Genomic DNA, 26,934 nt, shown 5'->3' with positions numbered 1-26,934 from the left:
CAATGGAGTTAAAGGCGGAACTTGAGAGCAAAGGGTTCATGGAAGGGTCACTGCATTGCCTTCCGCTGAGCTTTTCCTGAACATTGTAAGTAAACTGCCCAGCCCACTGCCTGCTGATTAGGTGTACACTTCTGTGGTGTTTCGTGCAAAGGTTATCCCTCTGGAGAAGGCATATTATCAATGAGTCATCACCTTCAGTTCTTAAACTTCCTGAATATTTTCTTGTTTACTTTAGCTATCTATGGGAGACCCTAAAGTCAACTTATTGTTGGGCCTTCCTTGATACTCTTTAGTTTGTAAAATCACTTTATTGCAAACTTTATTATCTCGAATGATACATCCTGATTGCTTATCCCTTTTGTGTATTTTGCCTTGGAATAAGTTTGCCTAGCTTTATTTATAGAGCTGTTCATAATTTCATAATCTATCTTTTGGATAACACATGTCAAATATGAAACTGAAATTAATTTCATAGGGAATCGTGTATTAGAAGTCTTTTAATTTCTTAAGCATTCAAAAATAGAACTTTAAGAGGCTTCTTTAAAATGTCTAATACACAAAATCAAATTCTTTTCCAAAACCAAATCCATTGTGTCTCCTCCACACCTCATGTTAATAAATCATTCTGGTAAAAAGCCAACAAGAGAATGGAAAGACAAGAGGAGACAAGAAGTAGATCTCTCATATGCTGATTATACTGTGTTTTTAATGTGTTAACTTCCTTCTGTGATATATAAAGTGCCTCACTATTTAGGTAATATTTGGAGACATATTAAATATATTTGGGCAATGGGACTGTACTATTACGCCTACTTCCTTACAACTTAAAAAAATAATTTTAGCTTTCAAAATGCCTTCACACGTTTTACCTTTGATCCTAAATGCTTTTCACAAATATATATATATATATATATATATATATATATATATATATATATATACAATGTTTTGACACTGAAATGTTTGCTTATTGTGATTAATCTCATGATTCCACAAATGAAATAACAAAATGTTATAAATGGAAAGAAAACATTGGAAAATTAGAACATACACTTGTCTCCTGGTTTTTCTGTTTGTTTGTGTTTTGGTACTACTTCACATAATTTCTCTCTTTATACACAGTTTTCCCCCTCTTTTTCCGCAAGAAAAGTTAAATATATTACCTGACCTATACAGTTAAATTTTATCTTGGAAATAGCAACAAATACATGTCAGCAGATGCTTCTGTGGGGACAAATGAGTTAAATGAAAGTTGCAGACCATTGCTTGACACCAAGACGAGGACAAGGAAGCTAATTCCCAGTCACCGGTCACTTCTTCACTGCCGTTTCCAGTCTCCAGCTCTCCATCCCTTAAGTTAGTCATAATTATCTTCCGGGTGAGTATGAAGGTTTGTCCTCAATATACTCCTTAGTCTAGGAGACCAGCCTACAACAGTAGCAATCTATAAATTGTTGTTGTTGTTGCTGAAGTAAAAATTTAAAAGTTAAAAACAGAAATCTTTTATATCACCATTCACCATCAATCTTTAATCAGCTGCAAATTATTTCCTACCTCATCCACATTGAATCTTAAAAACGTATGGCAAACATTGATGTCTTCCACTATCTTTTTGCTCTAACTCATTTGTTCCTGAATATAGGGAGAAGTTATATAAATTTCAGTTGAGTTTACCAGTAATATCAGGGGATGAGTCATTTTTCTTTTTCAATTTAGGATTTGGAGGCAAAAATCTCAAAGTAGGATTTCTGATCATAGTAGCCGCACAATACCGATATTAACAATTTTCTCTTTCCTTTTCCTTACAGAAAGGAAAAGGCTTTCTCTTTTCCTTTCTTTTCTTATCTTCCATAGGGAAAGTAAGTATAGCATTAAGAATAGTAGAAAGCCTCACCAACCAGAACAATATAAAAGTGACTCTCAAAAGGACTCGAAGTTTTCCTACATGAGTGGAAAAACATATTATTTTGACATATTCATTTGATTTTATTTCTTCCCAAAAGAAATATCAAATATTAAGGAACCTAATGTTCATCGGGGGAATATATGCATACTTTAAAACAACTTTTAATCTAATTACATGTTATTATTACAAATAATTCTAGGAAACCCAGAATTGTTGAAAGGCCATAATTGTTACAAAAGATCTACATGGTTACACAGTTTTCTGTGGGACTTGATAACATCACAAAATTTGTAACCCAACTTACCAAAATTCGTAGGGCAGGTCAATTTACTTATTTACTCAATTGATGTTTTAGTGGTAATTTTAAATATTTATTGATAAACTGAGATCCTCAAGATGCTATGTATATAATATGCATATTTTAAATAATGAAGATAACCTTATATTGTATATTAGAAATGTGAAAATTACTAGAAATATACAAATAGACATTTTAGGATTACTATATACCAAGGCTTATATTATTTTAAAATACAGTGCAAAGTCTTTATAATGTCAGTGTTATATTTTATGATGTATATGTAAGTGTTATGTATGTATTTTATTTTAATTATTAGGGACATAATTTGGCATATAATGTATCAAAATCATAAAATGTATTAAAGCTTTTTTCTAAGAAATCTGATTTGATGGGAGCACCTTATAGAAAAACATAAGCCTTTCAATCTTCTTTGATGTGGTAGATTCACAACCTGGTAGCAACTCACTACAAACCCAATGCATGTAGTAAAGAAAAAACTCATCCAAAGGGTATTTTAGGAATTACTTATAAAGAAAAATATAGTAGGTTTTGTGTAATTTTTTTTATTTCCTTAAAACTACTTTTATTTTTGTGATAAAGCAATTATTCTGAACAATAGAAAATATAAATAATTATAGAGAACTACTGAGTTACCCATATTTCCACCATCACCAAGGATAACCACTGTTAATATTTTGGGTATATAGTCTTCTAGAATGTTTCTGTACATAGATACAAATATTTTTTTTCTAAAAGAAACCATATTTGCATTTAAAATTTCCTATTAATGCTCCTATCTCTATCAGCTGCTATTTGAATCAATACCCGGGCCGTGGATGCCTGGTTGATGATCTGAAAAATAAGCCATCATTGCCTACCAAGCCCATGTAATCTCGGAACCTAGTAACATCCCCAGTATCCAAACAGATGATGAAACTAGAGAAAAGCAGACGTTCCATAGCCTGTGTGAGATTCCATGTGGCCAAAGAAAGAGGGAGATTGAGAAGAAAGGCACCCAAACATAGCTCAACTTCTAAGGTTTTTAATAGTGAGTGATGCCTTACTTCTTGGCCTCCAGTCATATGACCCAGTTTCTGTTGTTTAGGAAGATACCTGGGACTTGGTGCAGTTGGTCTACGTTCTGTGCATCTTGTGGTTGGTCCTGGCCAAATGGGTACCCTGAGATCACCACACTCACAGCCTTGGGGTGGTTAGTCGTAGGTTAGGATGAGGTAGTTATAGGTTAGGCTCTTGCCTTGCAGTTTTGGCAAAGAAGAACATTGGTGTCAAAATGCTCCTCCCACAGAATCCCACTTGGCAAAATTTTGGGCAACTCAAATATAAAAAGAAGGTGAAATGAGTGGGTTTCAGCACCCATCCAAGAGGTGTGAAAGGAAAAGGTGGAGAATTGAGCCTTAAAACTTCCTACCCAACCAAAGGGCAAAGAAGCAGGGCAGTGCTAACCAGGTAGCACAGACCACAGTGGTCCTTCCAGAAGTGAGCTATCAGGACAGGTAGAGTAAGCATCTCCTCCTGGCAATGGCACAGATCCTTGATTGGTGGGGAAGCTTGGGCAAGCGGATATGTTGGGGGTGGGTGCACTGAGGGGGCACAACCCAACAGTAGTCACCTTTTTGCCTGCTTCTTCAGAGCCTTTCATTGATTACCGATCGTTGATTTCCAACAAGGGAAAGTACGAGGGAGTCACTTCCCTGCCTTTCAGTCTTGGTATTGGCTTCTGGATAATTCACATGTTGTGGCTACTTAATTCACGGAGCATCTGTACTTTTCACAAATAAATTTTACAACCGTATTTTTTCATACCAATGACAGTTTTATATTGATTAAAATACACACAGTTATTTGTACACAAAATTTATTAATTAACTAGTATATCAAATTTGTATGCTTGTTTATCAGTCCCCTGCCCTTGGTTTTTGGAAGATTTAGACCACATACAAGCATCAAATCCTATCCTCAAGGAATGTACAATTTGTTTGAGAGAGAAAATTAGCATTCAACAAATAAGCAATAAGTGAGCTATGAGCTATGTATATTGAAGAAGTGTAAACTGAATTCAGGAAAAGAGCTCAGTATAGGTTAGAGTAAGAGACACCACAGGAAGATAAGACTTAGGATAGGCCTTTGGTATGGAAAAATTTTAAAAGAGGATAAAACAAGAATGCCTTTTTTGGTGTGAGGACCTGCGTGAGCCAAGACACAGAGGCACAAAACAAACATGTGCTCAGGGACATCCAGGAGAGATGTGTATGACAGGAATGAGAGCAGGGACCTGGGAAATAAGATTGGGTATCTAGTGTGGAGCCCTGTTTCTGTTGCCTCAAAAGTCAGTCAGTTTGAATTCAATGTTATAGCTCGCTGCTGTTCAATAATAGTGTCACCTATGTAATTTAAAATTTTCTACTAGCCACATTAAAAAATAGAAACAGGTGAAGTTGATTTTAACAATATATTTTCCCTAGCGCAATATATCCAAAATATCATTTTAACATGTAATCAATAGAAAATTAATCAATAGAAAACATTTTTTGCTGCTTCCGTTGTTAAATTTAAAAAAAAATCAGTTCTTCAGTTACACAAGCTGCATTTCAAGTGCTCAATAGTCACATGTGTCTAGTGTTAGACAATATAGCTAAGGCAATGATGAGATTATACAGCAGCCGAATAATACGTCAAAAGTGGTATCTTAGGAATATTTGTTGTCAATAAGACAGTGAATTGAAGGATGTAATGGTTGAAAGAGAAGAGAGAAATTAAATCTGGAATGAATTACATGTGAGTACCAGAATGGTATTGTGGGGGTGTTAAGAGGATAGAGAGCATTTGAGAGATGTTTTAAAGAAATAATTAGTATGCCTTGATGACTGATTGGCAATGTGAACAGAAGAAAAAATAAAAGCATTCAGGAGTGGCCGCCAGCCTCCGAACAGCCCTCGATGATCCTTGCCTCTTACTACTAACACCCTCATGTGGTCCCCTCCCACACTGTACCAGGGTGATCTGTGTGACCAATAGAAAAGGCATTGTGATGGCATGCGCTTTCCCAAATTAGGTTATTATAAAAGATACTATGGCTTCTGTCTTGGTGGTTTCTATCTCTTGGATCACTTGATTTGGAGGAAGCCAGCTGCCACATTGTGAGCAGCTCTGTGGAGAGGCCCGTGTGGCAAGGAACTGCCGCCCGACAAGCCCAGGAGTGAGTCTGGAAGTGGGTGCTTCTGCCCTGGCTGAGCAGTCACATGACTGCAGTCCTTGCTTCCAACCTCAGGAAAGACTCAGCCAAAACCACGCAGCTAAGCTCTCCTTGATTCCTGAGCCACAGAAGCTGAGAGAGATAATAAATGTTTGTTGTTTTAAGATGCTAAGTTTTAGGGTAATTTGTAACAGCAATTGATAATGATGACATCAAGCAATAATGAAATGATAACCCAATTTAAATACGGGCAAGAGAATTGATCCGCCACTTTACAAAAGATGATAATAAGCACAAGAAAAAGTACTGCCTATCATTAGACACCAGGGAAATGCAAACTAAAATACACACCAGCAGGCTAAAGTGAAAAAGACTGACAACACAACATATCGATGGGGATGTGGAGCTAACAGAATATACAGTTAGAATATACACTTAGAATATACAGTTAGAATATACACTTAGAATATACAGTTAGAATATTCACTTAGAATATACAGTTAAATGGCTTTTAGTATAGTGCAACCATCATCACAATACATTTTAGGATATTTTTATTACTCCAAAAAGAAGCCCTATACCCCTTAGTGCCACCTCTAGTTGTCCCATCACTCCACCCAAATGCTAGGTCACCACTAGTCTACTTCCTGACTCTACACATTTGCTTATTCTAGCACTGATATTAATGGAGTAATGTAATATATGGTCTTTCATGACTGGCTTCTTTACCTTAGCATAGAATTTTCAAGGTTCATCCATTTCTAGCATAAGTCAGTATTTAATTTCTTTTTATTGCCAAATACATTTCATTGTATGAATATATCACTTTAGAAAATCCATCATTTGATAGCTATTTGGGTTATTTCCACTTTTTGGCTGTTATGAATAATGCTGCTATAAACATTTGTGTGGATTATGTTTTCATTTCCTCCTGGGTATATATCCAGGAGTGGGTCCAAAGGTAACTTCATTTTTAACCATTTGAGGGACTGCCAGACTTTTTTTCCCAAATGGCCACGCGTTTTATGCTCCCACCACAGTGTATGAGGATTCCAATTTCTCCACATTTTCACCGACATTTATTATCAGTCTTTTTGATTGCAGCCATCCTGTTGGGTGTGAAGTCATACCTCATATGGTTTTGATTTGCTCTTCCCTGACGGCTAATCATGTTAAGCGTCTTTTTCATATGGTTATTGATCATTGGTACATCTTTTTTGGAGAATGGTCTATTCAGATCTGTTGTACATTTTTTAACTGGGCAATTTGTCTTTTTCATTATTGAGTTGTAATAGTTATTTACATATTTTAGATACAAGCTCCTTATCAAATATATCATTTGCAAAAATATTTTCCATTCTGTGGGTCTGCAACTAGAAATCTTATCTCAAAGTAATACAAACACTTTTGGAAAAGGTCTTGGGTTACATTGCTTGTTCAAGGTCACTAAACTATTAACTAGTGTTCAAATGGCAGGTCAGGACTGATTACATAATTTGCAGGGGCTAGTATAAGATGAAAATGCGGGGCCCCTTGTTCAAAAATTATTAAGAGTAGATCATTAAATCAAATTCAGGGCCCTTCTAAGCATGGGGACTTGTGTGACACAGTTTGCACACACACTAACAGGGACAGGGAAGCTTTGAATCTTGGGCTAAGCTTTTCCAGTAAAACGTGCTGGGTCAGATGACTCATTCGTTTATTGTGCACACTGAATGAGACATGCTGGCAATGTCAGGTTGTGATCTCAAATAGTGATGTCCTATAGCCATTTAAAAACTGAATTGCAAATAAAAACAACTACTTGTCCTTCAAAGCCCAGTTAGTGATACTTTCCCCAAGTATTTTAGCTAGAATCTCCACAATATTCTATGAAATTCCTCTTCCTAAAAGCATCCTCATAACATTTTTTAAATTTCCCCATCTTTGAAATGAGTCAAAGGTTTAAAGACTTATCAAACTTGTTAATATATGTATATATTTTTCAAAATTGCATTTTGGTCCATCTCACAACTCATGTGATAGTTGATATTTATCATATCTTGGCACCTCAGTTAAAACCTTGAATTTAACATTCTGTCACAGTGTATTATATAGCAAAGAGAATAATTTATCATTATGCATTCCTGTCTTTTCCACCAGACCATAGGCTGGGACTGTCCCAATCATCACATTCACTTTATTCAGGTTATCACTCATTTTGCTGTCCCAGAAGCGCTTTCCAGACCATCCCTTTTCTGCCTACCCCCACGACCCCCCCACTCCGGTTCAAGCCATTGTTTCTCAGTCTAGTTGTGTAGGACACAACTCCTTGGTATTATGAACCTGGCGCACAGTTCACTGGCCCATGTGGGAATCGAACTGGCGACCTCGGTGTTAGGAGCACAGCGCTCCAACCACCTGAGCCACTGGACCAGCCCTTCTACCCATTTTCAATATGAGATAGAGACAAAGATAGTATCTTATTGTGGAATATAAAGTTCACAAAGGCAGGGTGATCTTTTACTTTTTGTTCCTTCTGCTATTTCTAACCCCTCAGAGTTCCTAGCATAAGTTATGAAAAACGAACAAATAAAACTGAGTTGCAGGTCAGAAGTTCCTTCTGTGATGCCTGTTGCTTGTCCTCTGTTCAGGGTGTATTTGGGAATTATATCTGACCCAGGTTAGAAAAGTGATTTTTGATCAAAGACTTGACAGCATCTTCTGAAATGTCAGGGAGCTAAGACTAACTCTTTTAGCTTCCCTCTCTCTGGAATTCTTCACCGAATTCCTTCTTTCTGTGTCAATACTTTAGTGATGATAAAATGTTTGCTGCTGGGCATCTGGGTGTGTTTGGATGCAGAGGAACATTTTTCTGAATCAATTTAATAGTGGGTCCTAGTGGATGAGTTAAATCTTGTTTTCATTTCAAAGTAAGCTGCTTTCTGAATAATTATACTTTCATTGATAACAGTAACTTTTAGTTTAGTTGGTGAAGACATATACTGTATCACGTTTTAATGAGACAATTCTTGTCTGTCATTGAGGAAGAGTTGGGTATCTACAACTTCTCCCCCAAACTGGAAATATCCCCATCCTCATGTGAAAGGGTTAGGAATAGACTATATGTTGGATTAGAAATAAACGATAGCAATGTCCTCCTGTTATCAAGTGCATTTCAGCTGTTTGAGTAATCAAAGGAAAGAATACTAAATTTACATTTTTAATTTTAAAAAGGTTAAAATTCCATAGGTGCCCATCTGTTAGCTCACTGCGCGTGGCCCAGGGGATGGGCCACAACCCCAGGTGGCAGAAAAGGTGAGTTCAGCTTTCCGAAGGAGCCGGCCCTCTTGGCCTATCCCCTGAGGGGACAGAACTGCACCCAGGCTGACGGAGAGCCTCGCCCCACGCCCAGCAAAGCCTGGGATCCTGCTGGCGTTGGCGGGCCCTGGCGAGCTGCATTCTATCCACCACCCAAGCCTTGTCTCCTGAATCAGTGGTGTTGTGGTTGTAAAGAAATGGAAGAGGAGTAATGTGATCGATTCCGTTCTGTCCTCCTGCATTGACGCCTGGTTGGCTTTAGCAGAGAGGAAAATACAGCAAGAAAATCATGGGTTTTTTTTGGGCGGGTGGGGGTGGGAGTGGGAAGGCAGGGCTGGAGAAGAGAACAAGTTCTTAGATTTTATATGACTTTTTAAAATTCGGTACTTTGACAGTGGCAGTGAAATACACTAATCCAAAAATTATTTTTCTATTGGGAAGAGAGAGGAAAAAGAGGAGGATTGTTTTTCCTTTTGATTCCAACATTTTCTCTTCATGACAAACCGTAAGTCTGGACACTAAAAAAATAAGGTGTACCTCAGGAATCCTGAAAAGACTGAGAAGCTTACATTTTTCTTCAGGAGGGAAGGGTGGGGTGTTTTTAGCCCCTCTGGAACCTAAAATGAAACACACAAGTTGTGAGCCATGGAAAGGAGACAAGGTCAACTCTGAATCACCCCCACAAATCTGCCATGAGAAACAGAGCTGGGCGCTTTGTGCCCTGTGTGCCCTCAATAACGTCTCCCAGGACAACATTGCATTCACCTGGGAAACGCTGCAGGAGATTTTCCAGAGGTTGTCTCCAAACAACATGATGATCCCCCACAAGAAGAGAACGCTGGGAAATGGGAACTACGATGTGAACATCATTATGGCAGCACTTCAAACCAAAGGCTATGGAACTGTTTGGTGGGCCGAGCGCAGGGATGTCAGTGCCATTGCTCTCACTAAAGTCATGGCTTCGTCATGAATCTACCCTCCAGCCTGTGCTGAGGGCCACTGAAGTTGCCTCGCAAAAGGCAGCACAAGGATCTGTGTTCAAGAGACAGGTGGTGCCTACTCCACCCTTGATCCAAATGGAAGATGCCTGCCCAAGTGGATTGGAGGCGAGAGCGAGCTCAGGAAATTCCTGAAACATCATTTGTGAGAAAGAACTGTGAGCAACCCCCTACATTCTTCATGATGTGCTGTGGCCGATACAGTATGTCTGTCCTTGCCACTTCCCCAAACATCTCATCGGGTTTCCCCCCTCAGATTTGACAGTGCAATAGGCCAGATGTGTGGACTGTTACAAGAACCAACCAGCATTGCTTGTTCCTGGGAAAGGAAGGTAGGAGCTCTGTGCTTAGAGCAAGGGATGGAAGACCTTTGTTTTATTTAAGAGAGGAGAGAAGAAGATGGGTCCTAGTGTATGCCCCCCTTTCCCATGAGGACATGACAGAGGCTCTGCTGGAGTTCACTGCTGCTCTGACTCACCTGGGGATGCTGCCTGCATTTCCTCTTTCTGGCAACTAGTGGGTCTGAAGACACAGTGCATGCAAAGCCCAGGTGACTGACTCAAAGGGCGCAGAGCAAAAGGGCCTCTTAGGAAACCATCTCCAAAAACGCCAGCAGCAGTACAGCATGCCTTCTCCAACCCTTAATGCCACCCCTACACCATTTTTAAGGTTGGTTTATGGCCATTCTTGGAGTTTTATAATGAAAAGTTCTCCGATATTCCACGGTAGTTGAATCCTGCAACGTTCCATCTAGCGTAACAGGGTGAGCTCGATACCTACATGGCCAAAGCCAGGCTGGGGAAGGTCTGGTGACCTGTGTGCCTCATTCCAGCATTGTCCTTATCACTTCATTACATTGATTTAGGAGGCTCTGGTGCACAAGTTACGCAAAAGGGCAGTTTTCCCAGTTGACCCACTCTGGCAAAATCAGCAAAAAATGTCTGCCTTCAACATCAAATTCCATTAGTTTAAGACAGAGTTGGGTGAGGAAAGTGTTGTGAAGATAAGGTTCTCAGAGATTAAGAACAGCTACAATCAGAAGTCACAGGCTCGGGATCACTATAGTGACAGGAAGCAGAGCCCTCAAGTTGGATGGTTTATGTGCGTTGTTATAGGATCTGGGTTTGTGACCTTTCTGTAGTTTCTTTTACAAATCAACTGAGAATTTACCCGTCCCCTACCTCTTTAAATAGTTGTAGGACACTTTTCTCCTGTAATTTTAGTAAACTAGAGAAGGAGGGGGAATAACACGTGGAGTCATCAAAGTGGTTGTGGTGGCCTCAAGACAGGTGGGCAGGCAGGGATGGCCTGTCTAGCCCTTACAGATCAATGGTCTTGGCAGATCTGAGAGCTGCCCACTGGCCAGACTTCTCTCCAGCAGCAAAGCCAGCCTGGGGCTTGCATATCAAACCTGAGGAAGCTTAACAGGACAAAGCTGAGGCTTTCTCCTCCCCAGTGATTGGACTGCATGTTTACACCAGTGCTTTTTCTGCCCATGTATCTTCAATCCGACAAGGCTGTTTTTTGTTTTGTTTTTTTTAGGTGGAGGCCAACAAGCGGCTACTGCATTACACCTGAGCAACTGGCTGCAGTCCCTTCTACACCATTTTCTACACCAGACTTGCTTGGAGCACAGGGAGCTCTTTACCCCTGCACATTGACATTCCAACCACCACCAGCCAGAAGTTGCAGCCAACCTTGCTATGGGGACAGAGTCCCAGAGAGCAGTTTCCAGGCTCTCGGCCTCACGTGGAAAGGTGCTGGCCCGGGTAGTAGATGGCCATCAGCTGTTACCGATTAGCCATTAGCCACTGATATAACTGCTGTGGCTCAGCTAGCAAGCACAGATTGCAGTTAGCAAGGGGTTGGTTGGCTGGCAGAGACGCAGATGGCAGATTATGGCTAGCAAGTGCAGTTAGCACGGGGGATTGCAGTTAGCAAGTGAGGTTGGCACGCAAAGAAGCAGACGGCAGATTGCGGATCATGTGGCTCCTGCTTCCTGTGTCTCTAACCCAGCCGCCGGCGAGAATATAGTGGTATGACTCCCCTATCTATGGCTCCATGGGTGTTCCTTTTCAGCCTCACCATATCCTGCATTCTTATGTAGGGAGCAGGACCAGAGACTCCGCGTGAAACACTGCATGACACTTGCTGATTGTCACAAGCAGGAACTTGGGTCCATTGGTACTGTCAGTGATGGTGAGCCATTTCTGTGAAGAGGAGAAAACTCCTCTCTGCCAATCTGTTTGGGCCTGTGCAAATGGCACTTCAATGGGACTCCATGCACTTAGGAGTCCATGAGCCAATGGGATATGCAAAGACACTTAAACATTTCAGGGGTAGTGTGGGGACAAAGCCAGGAGTGCAGTTTCCAGGCTCTCGGCCTCACATAGAAAGGTGCTGGCTCAGGTAGTAAATGGCCATCAACTGTGATTGGATGGCCATCAGCTGTGGCTAGTGAGCCGTCAGCTGTAACCAGTGAGCCATTGGCCACTAATATAACTGCTGTGGCTATGCTAGCAAAAAAATGGGGGCTAGCAAGAAGATGGTGGCTGAGCTAACAAGAGCGGATTGCAGAGAGGCGGATGCTGCCAGCAAGAATATAGTGGTATGACTCCCCTACTTATGGCTCCATGGGTGTTCCTTTTTGGCCTCACCATATCCTGCGTTCTTATGTGGGGAGCGGGAGCAGAGACCCTGCCGGACGCCCTGCACGACAGGTAGCTTCTCCCTTCATATCCAATTCGGGTGCTTAAGAACAGGAACCCATGCTGATGCCCAAGGGCAAAAAGCCCCATTTCCTTTAAGGAAGGGGGCAGGCCGGATGTAGGCTTTTTTTTTTTTTTTTTTTTGCTTTTATTCCACCTCCCCTTTTTTTGTTGGTTTTGTGCTGGGTTTGTTTACAAAAGATATATTCTGTTTAGCCAAACATTAAAAATGGAGAACTTCGTTGTGGGGACAGAGCCCCAGAAAGCAGTTTCCAGGCTCTCGGCCTCACATAAAAAGGTGCTGGCTCAGGTAGTAAATGGCTATCAACTGTGGCTACTTGGCCGTCAGCTGTAACCAGTGAGCCATTGGCCACTAATATAACTGCTGCGGCTACGGAGGAGAGTCGGAGGAGAGTCGGAGGAGAGTCGGAGGAGAGTCGGAGGAGAGTCGGAGGAGAGTCGGAGGAGAGTCGGAGGAGAGTCGGAGGAGAGTCGGAGGAGAGTCGGAGGAGAGTCGGAGGAGAGTTGGAGGAAGGTTGGCAGAAAAGCGGACAGCAGGTCACATGTCCGGTGAACCCAGGCTCCAGTGAGACCATAGTGGTATGACTTCCCTACCTATGGCTCCGTGGGTGTTCCTTTTGGGCCTGGCCACAATCGACGTTCTTATGTGGGGAGCGGGAGCAGAGATCCCACTTGACTCCCTGCACGACATTCGTACATAAAAAATAATAATTTAAAAAGGTTAAAGTTCCAGAAGAATTTTTCATTACAATTCCTGCTAATCAAATTAAGCAGGCCAAGCTTAGCCCACCTAGGCTTTTCCCCACAGGGCCTCTAGAAAACAATGTGCTTCCTCCCAACCAGCCCATGTCTGCTCTGTGCCGACAGCCTCAGCCCACCTCTGGCCCCGCCTCCGCCGGCCCCGCCTCCGCCGGCCCCGCCTCCGCCGGCCCCGCCTCCGCCGGCCCCGCCTCCGCCGGCCCCGCCTCCGCCGGCCCCGCCTCCGCCTCCGCCGGCCCTGCCTCCGCCGCCTCCGCCTCCGCCAGCCCCGCCTCCGCCTCCGCCGGCCCCGCCTCCGCCGGCCCCGCCTCCGCCTCCGCCGGCCCCGCCTCCGCCGGCCCCGCCTCCGCCGGCCCCGCCCCGGCCCATTCCCCTTCTCCCGTCCTGAACCCTTTCTGTCAAGCAGTTCTCGCCCCGCCCCTCTGCGACGCATTGCGTCAAGTCCTGTCGTGGGCCGCTCTGGCCGCCTGGAGGACTTGTCATCTGTGTCCGGCAGCACACCGAGGCAGTGGGCGGGTCTGACGCGAGGAGTGAAGAGCCATCTGGGAGTACCGCCTGTGCTGCTTTGGCTTGCAAGTGTTTTCGCGATGAGGTTGTGGGAACTCATGGCGAGGTGAGTGAGTGAACGAGCGGGCGGCCTAGCGCAGGCTCATCTGCTGTGCTTGCTCGCAGAGGTGAAAAAGGATCAGGAGTGGGGACTTCCTGGCCTGGAAGTTTCGAATCGTCTTGCAGGAGGTGCAGACCTCAGATTTGACACCCTACCTGGCTGGAGCACCCCCAGCCCTCCTGTGTGACTCACCCTTACTCCTTCTAGCACCTTCTTTGAAGCATCACCTTCTGCCACTCTGGGTCTTGGTCAGCCTTGACCCTGCACGCCTTTCCTTTTGACCCCAGTTTCTTTCCTAACAGTTGAGTATAGTTTGGGGGACACACAGGGTTTCAACTTGGAGGAATTTCGTGGCGTATTTCGTGCTCATGCTTTGCCAGTGGTTGCACCTGTGCTCGTGGTGTGACTTTAGTGCTCAGCTCTGTTGGATGGGATGGTCACAGTCTTAATACAGCTGTTTGGAAATTCCAGGCTAGTGTTGCGGACACATAACGTAGCTTGGTGGAGTATGTCTGCAATATTGTGTTTAACTTTTGAAAGTGCTACTGAATGCATCTTGGGCTCAGCTGAGGAAATCTGAGAGCAATCATTTTAGGAAGTTAGGCTACATCAGTCTTGAAGCCTACTGCCTGTCCCCACACATTACCAGGTAGCAGCTGTGACCACATGAAGAGAGAACCATCTTATTTCCTCCACGACTTAAATTCCTGGGTTCTTCAGTCTTTGAGTTTGCCTGGTGGGGCAGGAAGGAGAGTGGTTCTTTGATTTAAGAATAGTTACTGCTTTCGGCGAGTGTGTCTAGTTGCTTAACATTGTATTCACAGACCTGGTTCTCAATAAATATTTGAACAGAAATGGAAGAATTGCTTTCCTTTAAAAAAAAAAAAAATACCTTGAAATTAGTGTGTCCCTTTCCCTGTAACCAGCTCACAGAGACCTGGTAAATACTAAGAAAATCAGTACATGTAATCATTGCTGCTGATTTTTTGAAATTATGAGCAAATTCCAAATTATTTGGGAAATAAATTGGGAGACACTTTTATTAACAAAGTTAACTAACTAGGAAACGAATGTCATTCCCAGTGGTTGACTTTTTTCCACCCCCACGTTTCAAGGTGCAGACTAGGTCAATCCTGGAGTAGTTTGGGGGCTTTGATCCGAGATGCCTTTTCCAGGGCCAGCCCTGGAGTGGGTATTACCCTAGGAAAACACAGCCCTGAGCCCAAGGTTATCCAGCCTACAACGTCCTAACCCACAGATGTATTAATAAATAGTATGCCACAGAGAGTGTTTCTGAAAGGAAATAAAACCTCTACTGTGGTTAACATTGTTGGGCAATCCCTCTTGAACTCCAGCTTCCTTGGCTTCCCTGGCATTTTCTTGATTTCCTTTTACCGCCCTCCACTACACATCTTGCCCTAGTGCCATTTCAGCCCTTGGAAATTTCCTTTGTTCCCAAATAAAGCGCCGCTCCAAAGATAACTCTCAAATTTGTATTTCTAACCTTGATGTATCCTGAGCTAGTGGTGGGTGGTCAGAACCATCTGACCGTCTCATTTGCTTCTCAACTATAAATTTGCACATAAGTGCAACCTTCACTCAGTATCTGCACTTGCAACTTCATGACCCTGTCATTCTTCTAGATTCCTAAAGTTATCTGAGTTCTCCCACACTCCCAGTCGTTCTCTTCCTGTTGATTCAAATATGAGCAATCTCCTCAAATTTATCATTTTGTTCATATCACTTGTTCATTTTGCAGAAAGTTGATTGGTGGACTTAACTCTTCCCATTTTGAATCTGCACATGACTGCCGGATTAATCCTGCTAAAGTTTCCTTCATTACCTGCCATTCCTCTGTTCAGAAGCTCTCAGAGATGTTTCTGAAATTAAGTAAAATAAAAGTTCCCATCCTGGGTTTCAAAGATTTGGCCCCAATTCATGAATTCAACAATACATAATGTTTTGTTCTTGTTTCTGGGATATTATCCTGTAGCCAACCTGGACTACTTGCTGTTCTTGATTGTCTGAAAGGAAAACAGGTAATGAAACAAATATTAAAACAAAAGTAATACTTAGTTACCAACTCTGATAAGTGTCTTAAAGGAAAAGTAGTTATGAGAGAGCCAGGTTTAGAAAGGAAGCTGGGACCTTCTTTAAAGGGGTTGATCTTTAAGTTGTTAATAGTACTCGTTCCCTTCTCTCTCTACTCTGTACTGTTTCACTACATTGTTTTGGTTCTTACTTCTTAAGCTGCCTCTTTTCTCTCTATTTTACTTCTACGTAGTTGTTTCTGAAGGCTCAGTATTTGATTCTCTGTTATGTTTGTTTTTCCTATGCTAGGAGTCACAAACCAAAATGCAGAGAGAGGCTAAGACGGAAGCATTGGGTGATGCTGGTGGGATGGCAGCAGTGCTCTGTCTGAAGGAGGTGGCCTCTCAATTCTAGGCATTGTTGCTATTATAAAATGTAGATCCAGGGTTTCCCATCACTACCAAATTTTCTGGCAAAGCTGGAAAACTGCACTTTAGGTGAAATCTCTTGATTTTTAAATGTTTGTAGTTTTAAAATATTGCTGACCAAACTGAACACATTTGTAGACGCAGGCTGACTTCAGGCCACTAGTTTTTCACTGCAGGTTATTTCTCAGTTATTCTTCATAGAGAACTGGCTGCCTCAGTAATTGTGCAAGTGCCTTCCTAGCATGTCTTTAATCCTAACTTTTCTTTCAAGTTCGTCTTTTTTCTCCAGTTGATGTTGAATATTTCTATTTAATGTCAGTATAATCTCAAGAAATTAAAAATGAAATTCATATTTTATCCTATAAACCAGCTAGTTTCCTTCTCAACCTTTTCAGTACCTATATTCTCATAGCTATCCTGGCTTGAAATCTGGGAGGTGTTTTTTGGCATAATTGTTTTCTTTATCCATTGAGTTTTTACTTCATAGTAACTTTTTTTTTTTAATTTTATTGGGTAATATTGGGGAACAGTGTGTTTCTCTAGGGCCCATCAGCTCTAAGTCGTTGTCCTTCAATCTAGTTGTGGAAGGCACAGCTCACTGGCCCATGTGGGAATCGAACCGGCAACCCTGTTGTTCAGAGCTCGTGCTCTAACCAATTGAGCCATCCGGCCACCCCATAGTAACTTTTAATAAAATCATTCCTTTCTGTTTCCACAGCTGCTATTCTTCATTAATTCATGACTGAATTACGTGGCCTTATACTTGATTTTCTGCTCTATTCACATCCTACCTTGCCTATTTCTGCTGCAATAAGCTTCATTAAGGACTGTTTTCATTATATCATCATCTTAAACAGTTCCATGAAAAGTTGTTTAATTATGTGAGCCCATGTGTGTTCTGTTGGATAATTTTTAAAATCCCCTATGATAATGTTCTTATCCTTTTAAGACAGTTGTTTTTAATAATAGCATGTATCAGAATCACCTAGAGGGTTTGTTAAACACAGATTTCTGGGCCTCCCCCCCATAGTTTCTGATTCAGTAAGTCTCGGATGGGGTCAAGAATTTGCATTTCTAGCTACTGCTCCCAGGGGATGCTGATGTGCTGGTCAAGGAACCAGACTGAGAACTGCCCCAAGCAGCCAATTTGACCACAACCTGAAGGAAATAAGCCTGATAAAGTGAGTTAGTAAACTAGCAGTAGCTGAGTTGTGCATGCCCTCTTCCCCTGCACCAGATGACGGTTTTGAAGCCGATAGGAAGGAAACAAAAGACCATAAGTCCAGAATTACTTGGGGATTCTGAATATTCAAATACATTTTTGAGATACAAAAGTTAATATTAGATTTTGAATAACAGCTGAGTATGAATCAGAACAAATAGAAGCAATATGATTCTATAGAATCTGGCAAGGAACTTAGTTGTTCTTAGGTGTGTTTTCTGTTTTGTTTTGTAATAGTTGGTCTAGAGATTTTTGTGACTTATGAATGCTATGCTCAGTGCTTTGCACCTGCCTTTAGTAGGTTTTTGTTAACTTTCTTTGAGTGAAATAAAATCCTGTTTCACAAATAAAACTGGGACTTGAACCTAGGCCTGTGTTGCTTGGTGTACTCGCTATGTTGCAGGCAGTACTTAAACTGTTACATAAAACTTGCCTGCCAGTCTGGCAGCATTGGCTTTAACCTTGAACTGGCACTTGGGTACTGGCCTCATTAAGGAATTCAGGTTATTCTTATCTAAAGAAATTAGTGCTTACATTTTTTTGATACTTAGAAAAACTTCTATAGAGATAAAATTGAAAAATTTAGAAATGGTACTGCAGGGTACTGTAGTTCAGATTTTAAAAGTCTATATGACAACTCTGTTTAGAAAACATCCCTAAATAAGCTAGGATCTGTCACTTCAGTCTAATTTTTATAAAATATTGATTGTAAGGATAACTTGTCTGCACACTGGAATCATTTGAGGGAGGGTCACACAGAATACCTATGCTTGTGTCCCACCTCCAGAGTTTGATTTAATTAGTCTTGGATGTGACCTGGTCCTTGGAATGTTTACAAGAGTCTCCAGGTGATTGTAATGTGCAGACAAGTTGCGGAATCGCTGGACTAGGATGAGAATATTTTACTTGTGGCAAGGCACATTCAAAATACTCTACTCCAGGAATGTGAAGTGTGACTGATGTAAACAGATAGTGATTTTCCCGCCCCCTTGTAGTGTTGATCCATATGTAAAAGGAGAGTGAGGTAAATTCTGAAAAGTAAGTTGGATTACAAATATTTTTATAAATTCGGTCATCTAAGATGTGGTTAAAAGTGGTAACAATGGTCATACTGCTTTTTTTTTTTAATGCCTCAGCTAAACTAATGCCCCTCAGACAATCTCAAAGTATCCTTGAAAACTTAATCAGCATATTTGCAGTTCTGTCAGGTAGTATATGTAGCTACACGTGTACTGTCCTTATCAAGCTGCTGCCGCTACTGATTTGTCCTGTCTCCATACACCTTACATTTCACTTCTTGTTTAGCATGCATCCCAGTGTCTTCTAACTACAGTATTTTTATATGCAGCTCTCTCACTGTACTGAGTTCATCAGAGGCAAGAGTGATGTGTTTTGGGGAACTTCTTAAAAAGGCCCAAAGCATACAGATACACAACTTAATGAGTTTTCACAGTCTGAACATACCCATTTCACTGGCCCATGGATCAAAAAACAAGAGTACCAGCATCCCAGAAGCCCTCCTCATGCCCTAGGTTACTTTTACTTTCTTACTTAATTTTTAAGTTCTTAAATGTTCTATTCTGAAGTCTGTCGCTCAGTGAGCTCTTACATACTTGTACAGTCCAGTAACCATCATCTGGGTAGAGACAATATCCAACACTCACGGTTGCCTCATGCCCCCACCCTCCACCATTCTGACTTCTGTAATTACTGATCTCTTTTGTCAAACTGTGTCATAAGCTTTGTATTCTTAGCCTAACAAACACTTTTAAAACAAAATTAGAAGTATTGTACTTACTGTTTTGTAGTCTGCTTTCTTTTTGTAACTTCTGTCATGACTGTTTTCCGTATGATATGTATTATTTAAATGTTTCTAAATATTTTTATTGACTGTGTGATGTTTCTGTATAGATGGCAGTTTTAAATACATTCCTATATTGTTAAATATTTACTTTGTTTCCAGTTTTTCCCTTATATAAATAATTATTGTGAACATCTTTCTAAACAAACCTTGACCATTTCTCTGAGATTTCCTTAATATAAATGCTTGTGGAATTACTAAGTCTAAGGGTATGATCCTTTTAAAGGTTGTGGATATGTATTTCCAGATTGCCTCCTGGAAGGGCAATACCAATTTATATATCTTACAACATCTGTGAATGCCTATTGCATCCTTACCAAATTTAAAAAAAATTTAATAGAGTTTATTTTTTAGAGCGGTTTTAGGTTTACAGAAAAATTGAGCAGAAAATTTTGACAAATGTGTAATGATGTGTCTCTGCCATTACAATTACACAGACTAGTTTCATTGCCCTAAACATCCCATGTGTTCCATCTATTTTTCCTTTTCTCTGACAACCACTGGTTTTTTCACAGTCTCTATAGTGTTTTACCTTTTTCAGAATGTCCCATAGTTGAATCATACAGTATATAGCCTTTTCAGATTGGCTTCTTTGCTTAGCAGTGTTCATTTAAATTTCCTCTGTCTTTTTGTGAAATGATAGCGGATTTCTTTTTATTGCCGAGTAGTACTCCATTATATAGATATAACACAGTTTGTTTATCCATTCATCTATTGAAGGACAACCTCTTGGTTATATCTGTGCCTTGGCTATATGAATAAAGCTCCCATAAACATGCATGTGCAGGTTTTATTGTGGATGTTAGTTTTCAACTCATTTGGGTAAGTATCAAGGAGTGTAATTGCTGAATCACGTTGTGAAGTGTGTTTAGTTTTGTAAGACACTGCCAGACTGTCTTACAAAGTGGCCGTACCATTTGTTTCTACCAGCAATGAATGAGAGTGAAACTTTTTTAACAACTTTTTTGTTTCAATACGTTGTAGAGGAGGCTAAAGCAAAAGGGAGTATAGTATTTATACATTGAAACATGACTACTGACATTACTGTGTTCATTGAATTCTACATTTGTTTCAGGTTTAATTCATTCAAAAGGACTAATGTCATACTACAACATTTGGTAAGTTTGGACTTTGATTTTTCTGGCATTATTAAAGATGTATAACTTAAAATGTCATTGTTAGGGAAATAGAGTAATACTGGCAAATGTTGACCTTGGTATACCATGGTTCCTAATTTTATAGTGTCAAGACTTGACAAATATAACTTGTAGGAGGTGACATAAGGTTATGAATAAGAGTTTGGATCTTCATATTGGAATGCCTGGGTTTAAATAACGGGTCTACTACTTGGCAAATTACTTGGTTCTGTCAGCCTCCTTTTTGACATACAAGTATATAAAATGTGGAGATGGTGTCCACCTTAGAGTGCTTATGAGTAATAGGTAATCTAGCGTAACTTTTGGCATGTAATAATAATTTTATACACGTTAGCTACTATTGTACTAATAGTTCCCGGTCAGAGCTTAGATGTCCTAGTTTATCACATAGCAGGGAAGAAATAATTTTTATTCATTTTTTATCTCTCTGCTATAGACTGAATGTTTGTGTCACCCCAAATTTCATGTTGAAATCTATCCCCGAAGTGATGGTAGTTGGAGGTGGGGACTTTGGGAGGTGATTAGGTCAGGAGGGTGGGGCTCTCATGAGTGGTATCAGTGCCCTTATGAAACAGAGTCTAGGGCGCGTCCTCACCTCCTCCGCCTGGTGAAGGAGGACACAGTGTGAGGACAGCCATCTACGAACCGGGAAATGGGACCTCACCAGACACCGAATCTACAGGAGCCTTTATTTTAGATTTTCCAACCTCTAGAACTCTGAGAAGTAAATGTTTTGTTGTGTAAACCACCCAGTCTGTGGTATTTTTGTTACAGCAGCCCTTATATAGCCTCATACAGCCCGACAAGTATCTTGCAGATAAAAATGACAAGTCACTCTGATATTGTACTTAATTGTATTGCAGGTGCTATTCTAAGGACTTGATCTGTATTAGCTAAGTTGATTCTCTTTATAGTCCTGCGGAGGAGATTCTACAAATCTGTTATCTGCAGTTCTGAAACTTCAAAACTAAAAGTTTGTAGTTAGTTTTTAGTAAATGCTTTTGGGGGCAAAATATGACTTGAATGTACTTGAAGCTTTTCTTGTCTTTATCCTAACTAGTGCAAATATTCATGGTTTGGTGGGGACGTGTTAAAGCATTTGACTGACCCAGACTCCACAAATGAAGATTGGCCTATCCCTCCTTACCCTTATTAATGTCAGTCAGCTGATATACATGGGAGTGGAGTAGTTTCCTGGGAAAAGAACTCCGAACAATGTCAGTGATTCATATTTCGACATGCACACAGGTGGAATGGACATGACAGATTCTGCCCCCCAGGGGCTATCGTGTCCTGGGGCATAGGCCGCAGTGAGAGAAGAAGGTAACCAGACTTCGCAGGGTCTGTAGGCTGAATGGTTCTAGGCCACGAGGTTGGCTTTTCCACGTGCATCAGAGACAGAGAGGCTGCACCCCACGCAGTCCTGTGACCCTCCTAAGAGCCCATAGAGAGAGGGAGAAGCCTTTTTATTTCATGCCAGATGGGAAAATGCCACTGACGGCAGCGCTGTAGGCAATTATGAGAAGTGAACAGGGCAGGGAGACAGATTTGTTGGGTAGATTTATTGGAAAAAAAATTTTTTTTTTAACAAGTTGAGTTAGGGGTGCCATGTGGTTAACTCCTGTGATAAGAAAATCCTGTGTAGCAGGCATTTACTTGGAATAAGTCCTGGGCCTCTGGAGCATACAGAGTGAGATGAGACGGAGGCTTTTGTTTTGTAGGCCTCCACTGCCTGCCTCCACTGCAGCGTGGGACTCACCCAGAGCCCTGCGCTGCCAGCTTGAAACCCTTCCTTCCTTCCCTGCAGATTTAGCCTTTCGTTCTGTATGGAAAATGAGGGAAAAGGATTTAGCTGTGGCTGCAGTTTCCCTCTCCCAGCCAGCACCACGCAGGGAGCTTTTGCCGCTGTTCCCTGGGAGAGCCTGATTAGATTTCGGGAGGAAAAGGCAGCCAGGGTGGGAACTTTCCATGACTGGGACTCCCAGGAGCTTCATACTATCACATTTGCCCACATTGCTCTCTAGCGAGTCATTAAAAACTCTAGTTAATCTTCCTGAAGGCTTCCGCCTGGGTATGTAAATACTCTGGTCCTTTGTCTCTCTGAAGGCACATGTCTCTCTGCAGATTTTATGAGCGCTGTTTGCTGTGTGACAGTTTTCTGATTGAGTTCACCAAAAGTCATTACCGTCTTTTCAGCATTTTTTTCTTTTTCTTTCTTTCCCTTCCTTCCTTCCTTCCTTCCTTCCTTCCTTCCTTCCTTCCTTCCTTCCTTCCTTCCTTTTTTTGTATAAAGTCAGGAGGAGCGTCTTCTCAGCTTTCAACATCTCTGAGCTGAGACTAAATAATAGAGTTTTAAATAGAGCCTTTAGTATTAGGTGATAATTTATGTAAAGTTGTTCAGTGAAAACAGTCATGAAACTTTTTTGTTTTTGGCTGACAAATCTGACTTGGTTCAAGTAAAAAAGAAATGTGTGGAGAGAGATCAAAGTTTATTAACACAGACATACCTCGTTTTTTTGAGCTTCGCTTTACTGTGCTTCACAGATATTACAAGATATTACATTTTTTTTACAAATTTAAGGTTTATAGCAATTCTGCGTTGAGCAAGTCCATCAGCGCCATTTTTTTCCAGCAGCATTTGTTCACTTCGTGTCTCTGTGTCACATTTGGGTAATTCTCGCACTATTTCCAACTTTTTGTTATTATATTTGTTAATGGTGATCTGTGATCCATGATCTTTGATGTTACCATTGTAATTGTTTGGGGGCACCATGAAGTGCACCCATATAAGGTGGAGAACTTGATAAATGTTGTGTGTTCTGACTGCTCCACCAACTGGCCGTTCCTACTCTCTTTCCCTTTTCTTCCGCCTCCCTATTCCCTGAGGCACAACAATATTGAAATTAGGCAGGTTAATAACCCTACAGTGGCCTCTAAATGTTCAAATGGAAGGAAGAGTCGCACATCTCTCACTTTGAATTAAAAGCTAAAAATGATTAAGCTCAGTGAGGAAGGCCTGGTGAAAGCCGAGACAGGCCAAAAGCTAGGCCTCTTGTGCCAAACAGCCCAAGGGGTGAATGTGAAGGAAAAGTTCTTGAAGGCGATTAAAAGTGCTACTCCAGTGAACACTTAGTGATAAGAAACTGACACAGCCTTATCACTGATATGGAAAAAGTTTTAATGGTCTAGATAGAAGATCAAACCAGCCACAATATCCCCTTAACCCAAAGTCTAACCAATGCAAGGCTCTAATTGTCTTCAGTTCTGTGAAGGCCTAGAAAGGTGAAGAAGCTGCAGAAGAAAAGTTTGAAGCTAGCAGAAGTTGGTTCATGAGGTTTAAGGAAAGAAGCCGTCTCCATAACATAAAAGTACAAGGTGAAGCAGCAAGTTATCTGGAAGATCTAGCTAAGATAATTAATGAAGTTGGTTACACTAAACAAGAGATTTTCAATGTAGATGAAATAGCCTTATACTGTATTGGAAGATGTTATCTAAGAGTTTCATAGCTAGAGGGGAGAAGTCACTGTCTGGCTTCAAAGCCTCAGAAGACAGGCTGACTCTCTTGTTAGGGACTAATGTAGCTGGTGACTTTATGTTGAAGCCAGTACTATTTACCATTCCAAAAATCCTAGGGCCCTAAGAATTATGCTAAATCTACTCTGCCTGTGTTCTATAAATGGAACAACAAAGCCTGGATGACAGCACATCTGTTTACAACACGATTTACTGAATATTTTAAGCCCACTGTTGAGACCTACTTCTCAGAAGAAAGGATTCCTTTTAAAATATTACTGCTCATTGACAATGCACCTGGTCACCCAAGAGCTCTGATGGAGGTGTGCAATGAGATTAATGTTGTTTTCCTGCCTGCTAACACAATATCCATTCTGCATTTCATAGATCAAGGAGTAATTTCAATTTTGAAGTCTTATTATTTAAGAAATACATTTCATAAAGCTATAGTTGCCATAGATAGTGATTCATCGGATGGATCTGGGCAAAGTATATTGAAAACCTTTTGGAAAAGATTCACCGTTCTAGTTGCCATTAACATTTGTGATTCATGGGAAGAGGTCAAAATATCAACATTAGCAGGAGTTTGGATGAAGTTGATTCCAACCCACATGACTTTGAGCAGTTCAAGACTTCAGTGGAGGAAGTAATTGCAGATGTGGTGGAAATAGCAAGAGAACTAGAAGTAGAGCCTGAAGATGTGACTGAATTGCTGTAACCTCATAAAACTTGAATGGATGAGGGTTGTTTCTTATGGATGAGCAAAGAAAGTGGCTTCTTGAGATGGAATCTACTTCGGTGGGGATGCTGCGAAGATTCTTGAAATGACAACAAAGGATTTCGAGTATTACATAAACTTAATTGATAAAGTGGCAGCAGGGTTTGAGAGGATTGACTGCAATTTTGAAAGAAGTCCTGTAGATAAAATGCTGTCAAACAGCATCATATGCTACAGAGCGATCGTTCATGAAAGGAAGAGTCATTCGATGTGGCAAACTTCATTGTTGTCCTATTTTAAGAAATTGCCACAGCCACCCTAACCTTCAGCAGCCACCACCCTGATCAGTGGCCATCAACACTGAGGCACGAGCCCCCACCAGCAAAAGGATAACTACTTGTTGAAGGCTGAGTTGATGGGTAGCATTTTTTAGCAATAAAGTCTTCAAATTAAGTATAAACTTTTTTTAGACATAATGCTATTGCACACTTAATGGGCTACAATACAGTGTAAATATATGTAACTTTTATGTGCACCGGGAAATCAAACAATCTGTCTGACTCGCTGTACTGTGATATTCCCTTTATTGTGGTGGTCTGGAACCGAACCTGCTGTATCTCCAAGGTGTGTGCGTGTACTTGTCTGTAACATGTTTGTATAACACGATAACTTTTTTCTGTATCATTTAAAAATTTTAAGTGATGTTGGTATCTGAAACATTTAGCTTTTTTAGTCTATCATCTGTCCTCCTATATGAGTTAGGGTTTAATCAGGGAAGTAGAACCACTATGAGTATTGAAGGGGAGCAGAATATGCCACCCAAAATGTGCCATGTGTATTATTTTGAGCTGAAGGCAATCAAGACCTATTTGATTCAGGAAAATCTTTTTACCTCCCCCTAACTACCTAAAAGAAATTAGAAAGGGGTCTATACCAGGAAGAGAGCTATTACCACAGGTAGGTTTTCCCATTTGAGAGACTTATCTGTGTGACAGGGCTTGCATTTGTTTACCAAACATTGCTCTTCTCATCTTCTGGTGAATTTCTTTCCTCCCCTTTGGAGTCCTAGAGCCCTATCCCTTTCTTTAGCTCAGGATGGTATGTAAGCTTCAATTGCCTGACTGCCTTTGGGTCTCATATCTTTGTGTGGCCCCTATACATACAAAATTAAATTTGTTTTTCTCCTGTTAATCTGATTAATCTTTTTATTACAAGGGATCTCACCCAAGAACCTAGAAGGGTAGAGGGAAAATTATTTTTCTTTAACAGTATTGTGGAATAAAGGATATATTGTGAGAATAAGATCTTCCACAGTACTGGCGAAAGCTGGATCTAGAGGAGTTGGAGGATCAGGAAAGTTACTCATCGTCCATCCTACTCACCTACGGGCACTATTGGAAGCAACTCTGGGAAGCCCAGCACTTGTAGCTGCTGGAGTAGGACTGTGAAGAACCAGGGATGGTGAAGTCTGCAGAAGGCTGTGTCTGCTGGTGGGCTGGCAAGAAGAAGAACTGATCCCGGGGCAGGAAGCGGAACAACAAGCTGGAACTCGTCAGCACTTTCAGAGTAATGGCTGCTGTTCTACTTCTCTTTCCAAAGTTCAAAATTTCTCTTTTGATCAACTAACTCATAACCATTCAGAGAAGGGAGTTCCAGGAAATACAGTTGCAGCGTTCCCAGGTGTTTACAGTACGAAATGACCACAGCTCACACTCTGGCCCTGGCTGGCTCTTTGCTGTACTTTTTTCTTGGCACACTACTTACTTGTAGGCTTCATTTTGGCTGTAATTTATGGCACTACCTAGGCTGGCACTGCACCTATGGGACATGGGGCGCTTCAGATTTGGTCCTATAGACTTGGAATGGATTTGAGTGATACTGAGATAGATAATACCATTTCTGCGTCTTTCAAATGTTTCCTGTATTTATGTAACTGAAAAAGTCATAACTGATACTACCCATGTGTAGAGATGTCCATTGATTGAGCTAGAATTTATCTGTTAAGTTCTATGAAATGAGAAATTTTCATAATATTTTAGCTGTCCATTTTAACAGGGACCAGAAACATTATCCAGAACTAATGAGTGGGTGTTCACTTTTAACCTCATTTTCTTAGCAATGTTAATCCTTTCCCCAAGTCATTTAAAGGTTATATTTTGCTACACTTACTGTAAACCTAATCAATATTCC

At 41.1% G+C, this 26,934-nt stretch overlaps 1 protein-coding gene and 1 pseudogene across 2 annotated transcripts in view; both read left to right on the top strand.

Annotated features, from left to right (window-relative positions):
• Positions 1-9,054: 9,054 nt before the first annotated feature.
• Positions 9,055-20,474, top strand: LOC109452041 (josephin-1; annotated as a pseudogene).
• Positions 13,557-26,934, top strand: part of HIBCH (3-hydroxyisobutyryl-CoA hydrolase) — a 76,134-nt gene continuing 62,756 nt past the window's right edge. For both annotated transcript variants that reach the window (XM_019740711.2, XM_074339398.1), the window contains exons 1-2: positions 13,557-13,820; positions 20,432-20,474. In XM_019740711.2, coding sequence (XP_019596270.1) covers positions 13,795-13,820; positions 20,432-20,474 — 69 coding nt within the window. In that variant the 5' untranslated portion in view covers positions 13,557-13,794. The remainder of the gene's footprint in view (positions 13,821-20,431; positions 20,475-26,934) is intronic.

This window comes from Rhinolophus sinicus, linkage group LG01 (assembly GCF_036562045.2).
Source record: "Rhinolophus sinicus isolate RSC01 linkage group LG01, ASM3656204v1, whole genome shotgun sequence".
In the NCBI taxonomy this organism is placed as follows: Eukaryota; Metazoa; Chordata; class Mammalia; order Chiroptera; family Rhinolophidae; genus Rhinolophus; species Rhinolophus sinicus.
Note: the sequence above shows the minus strand (reverse complement) of the source record. Positions and strands in the feature narration are given on the sequence as shown.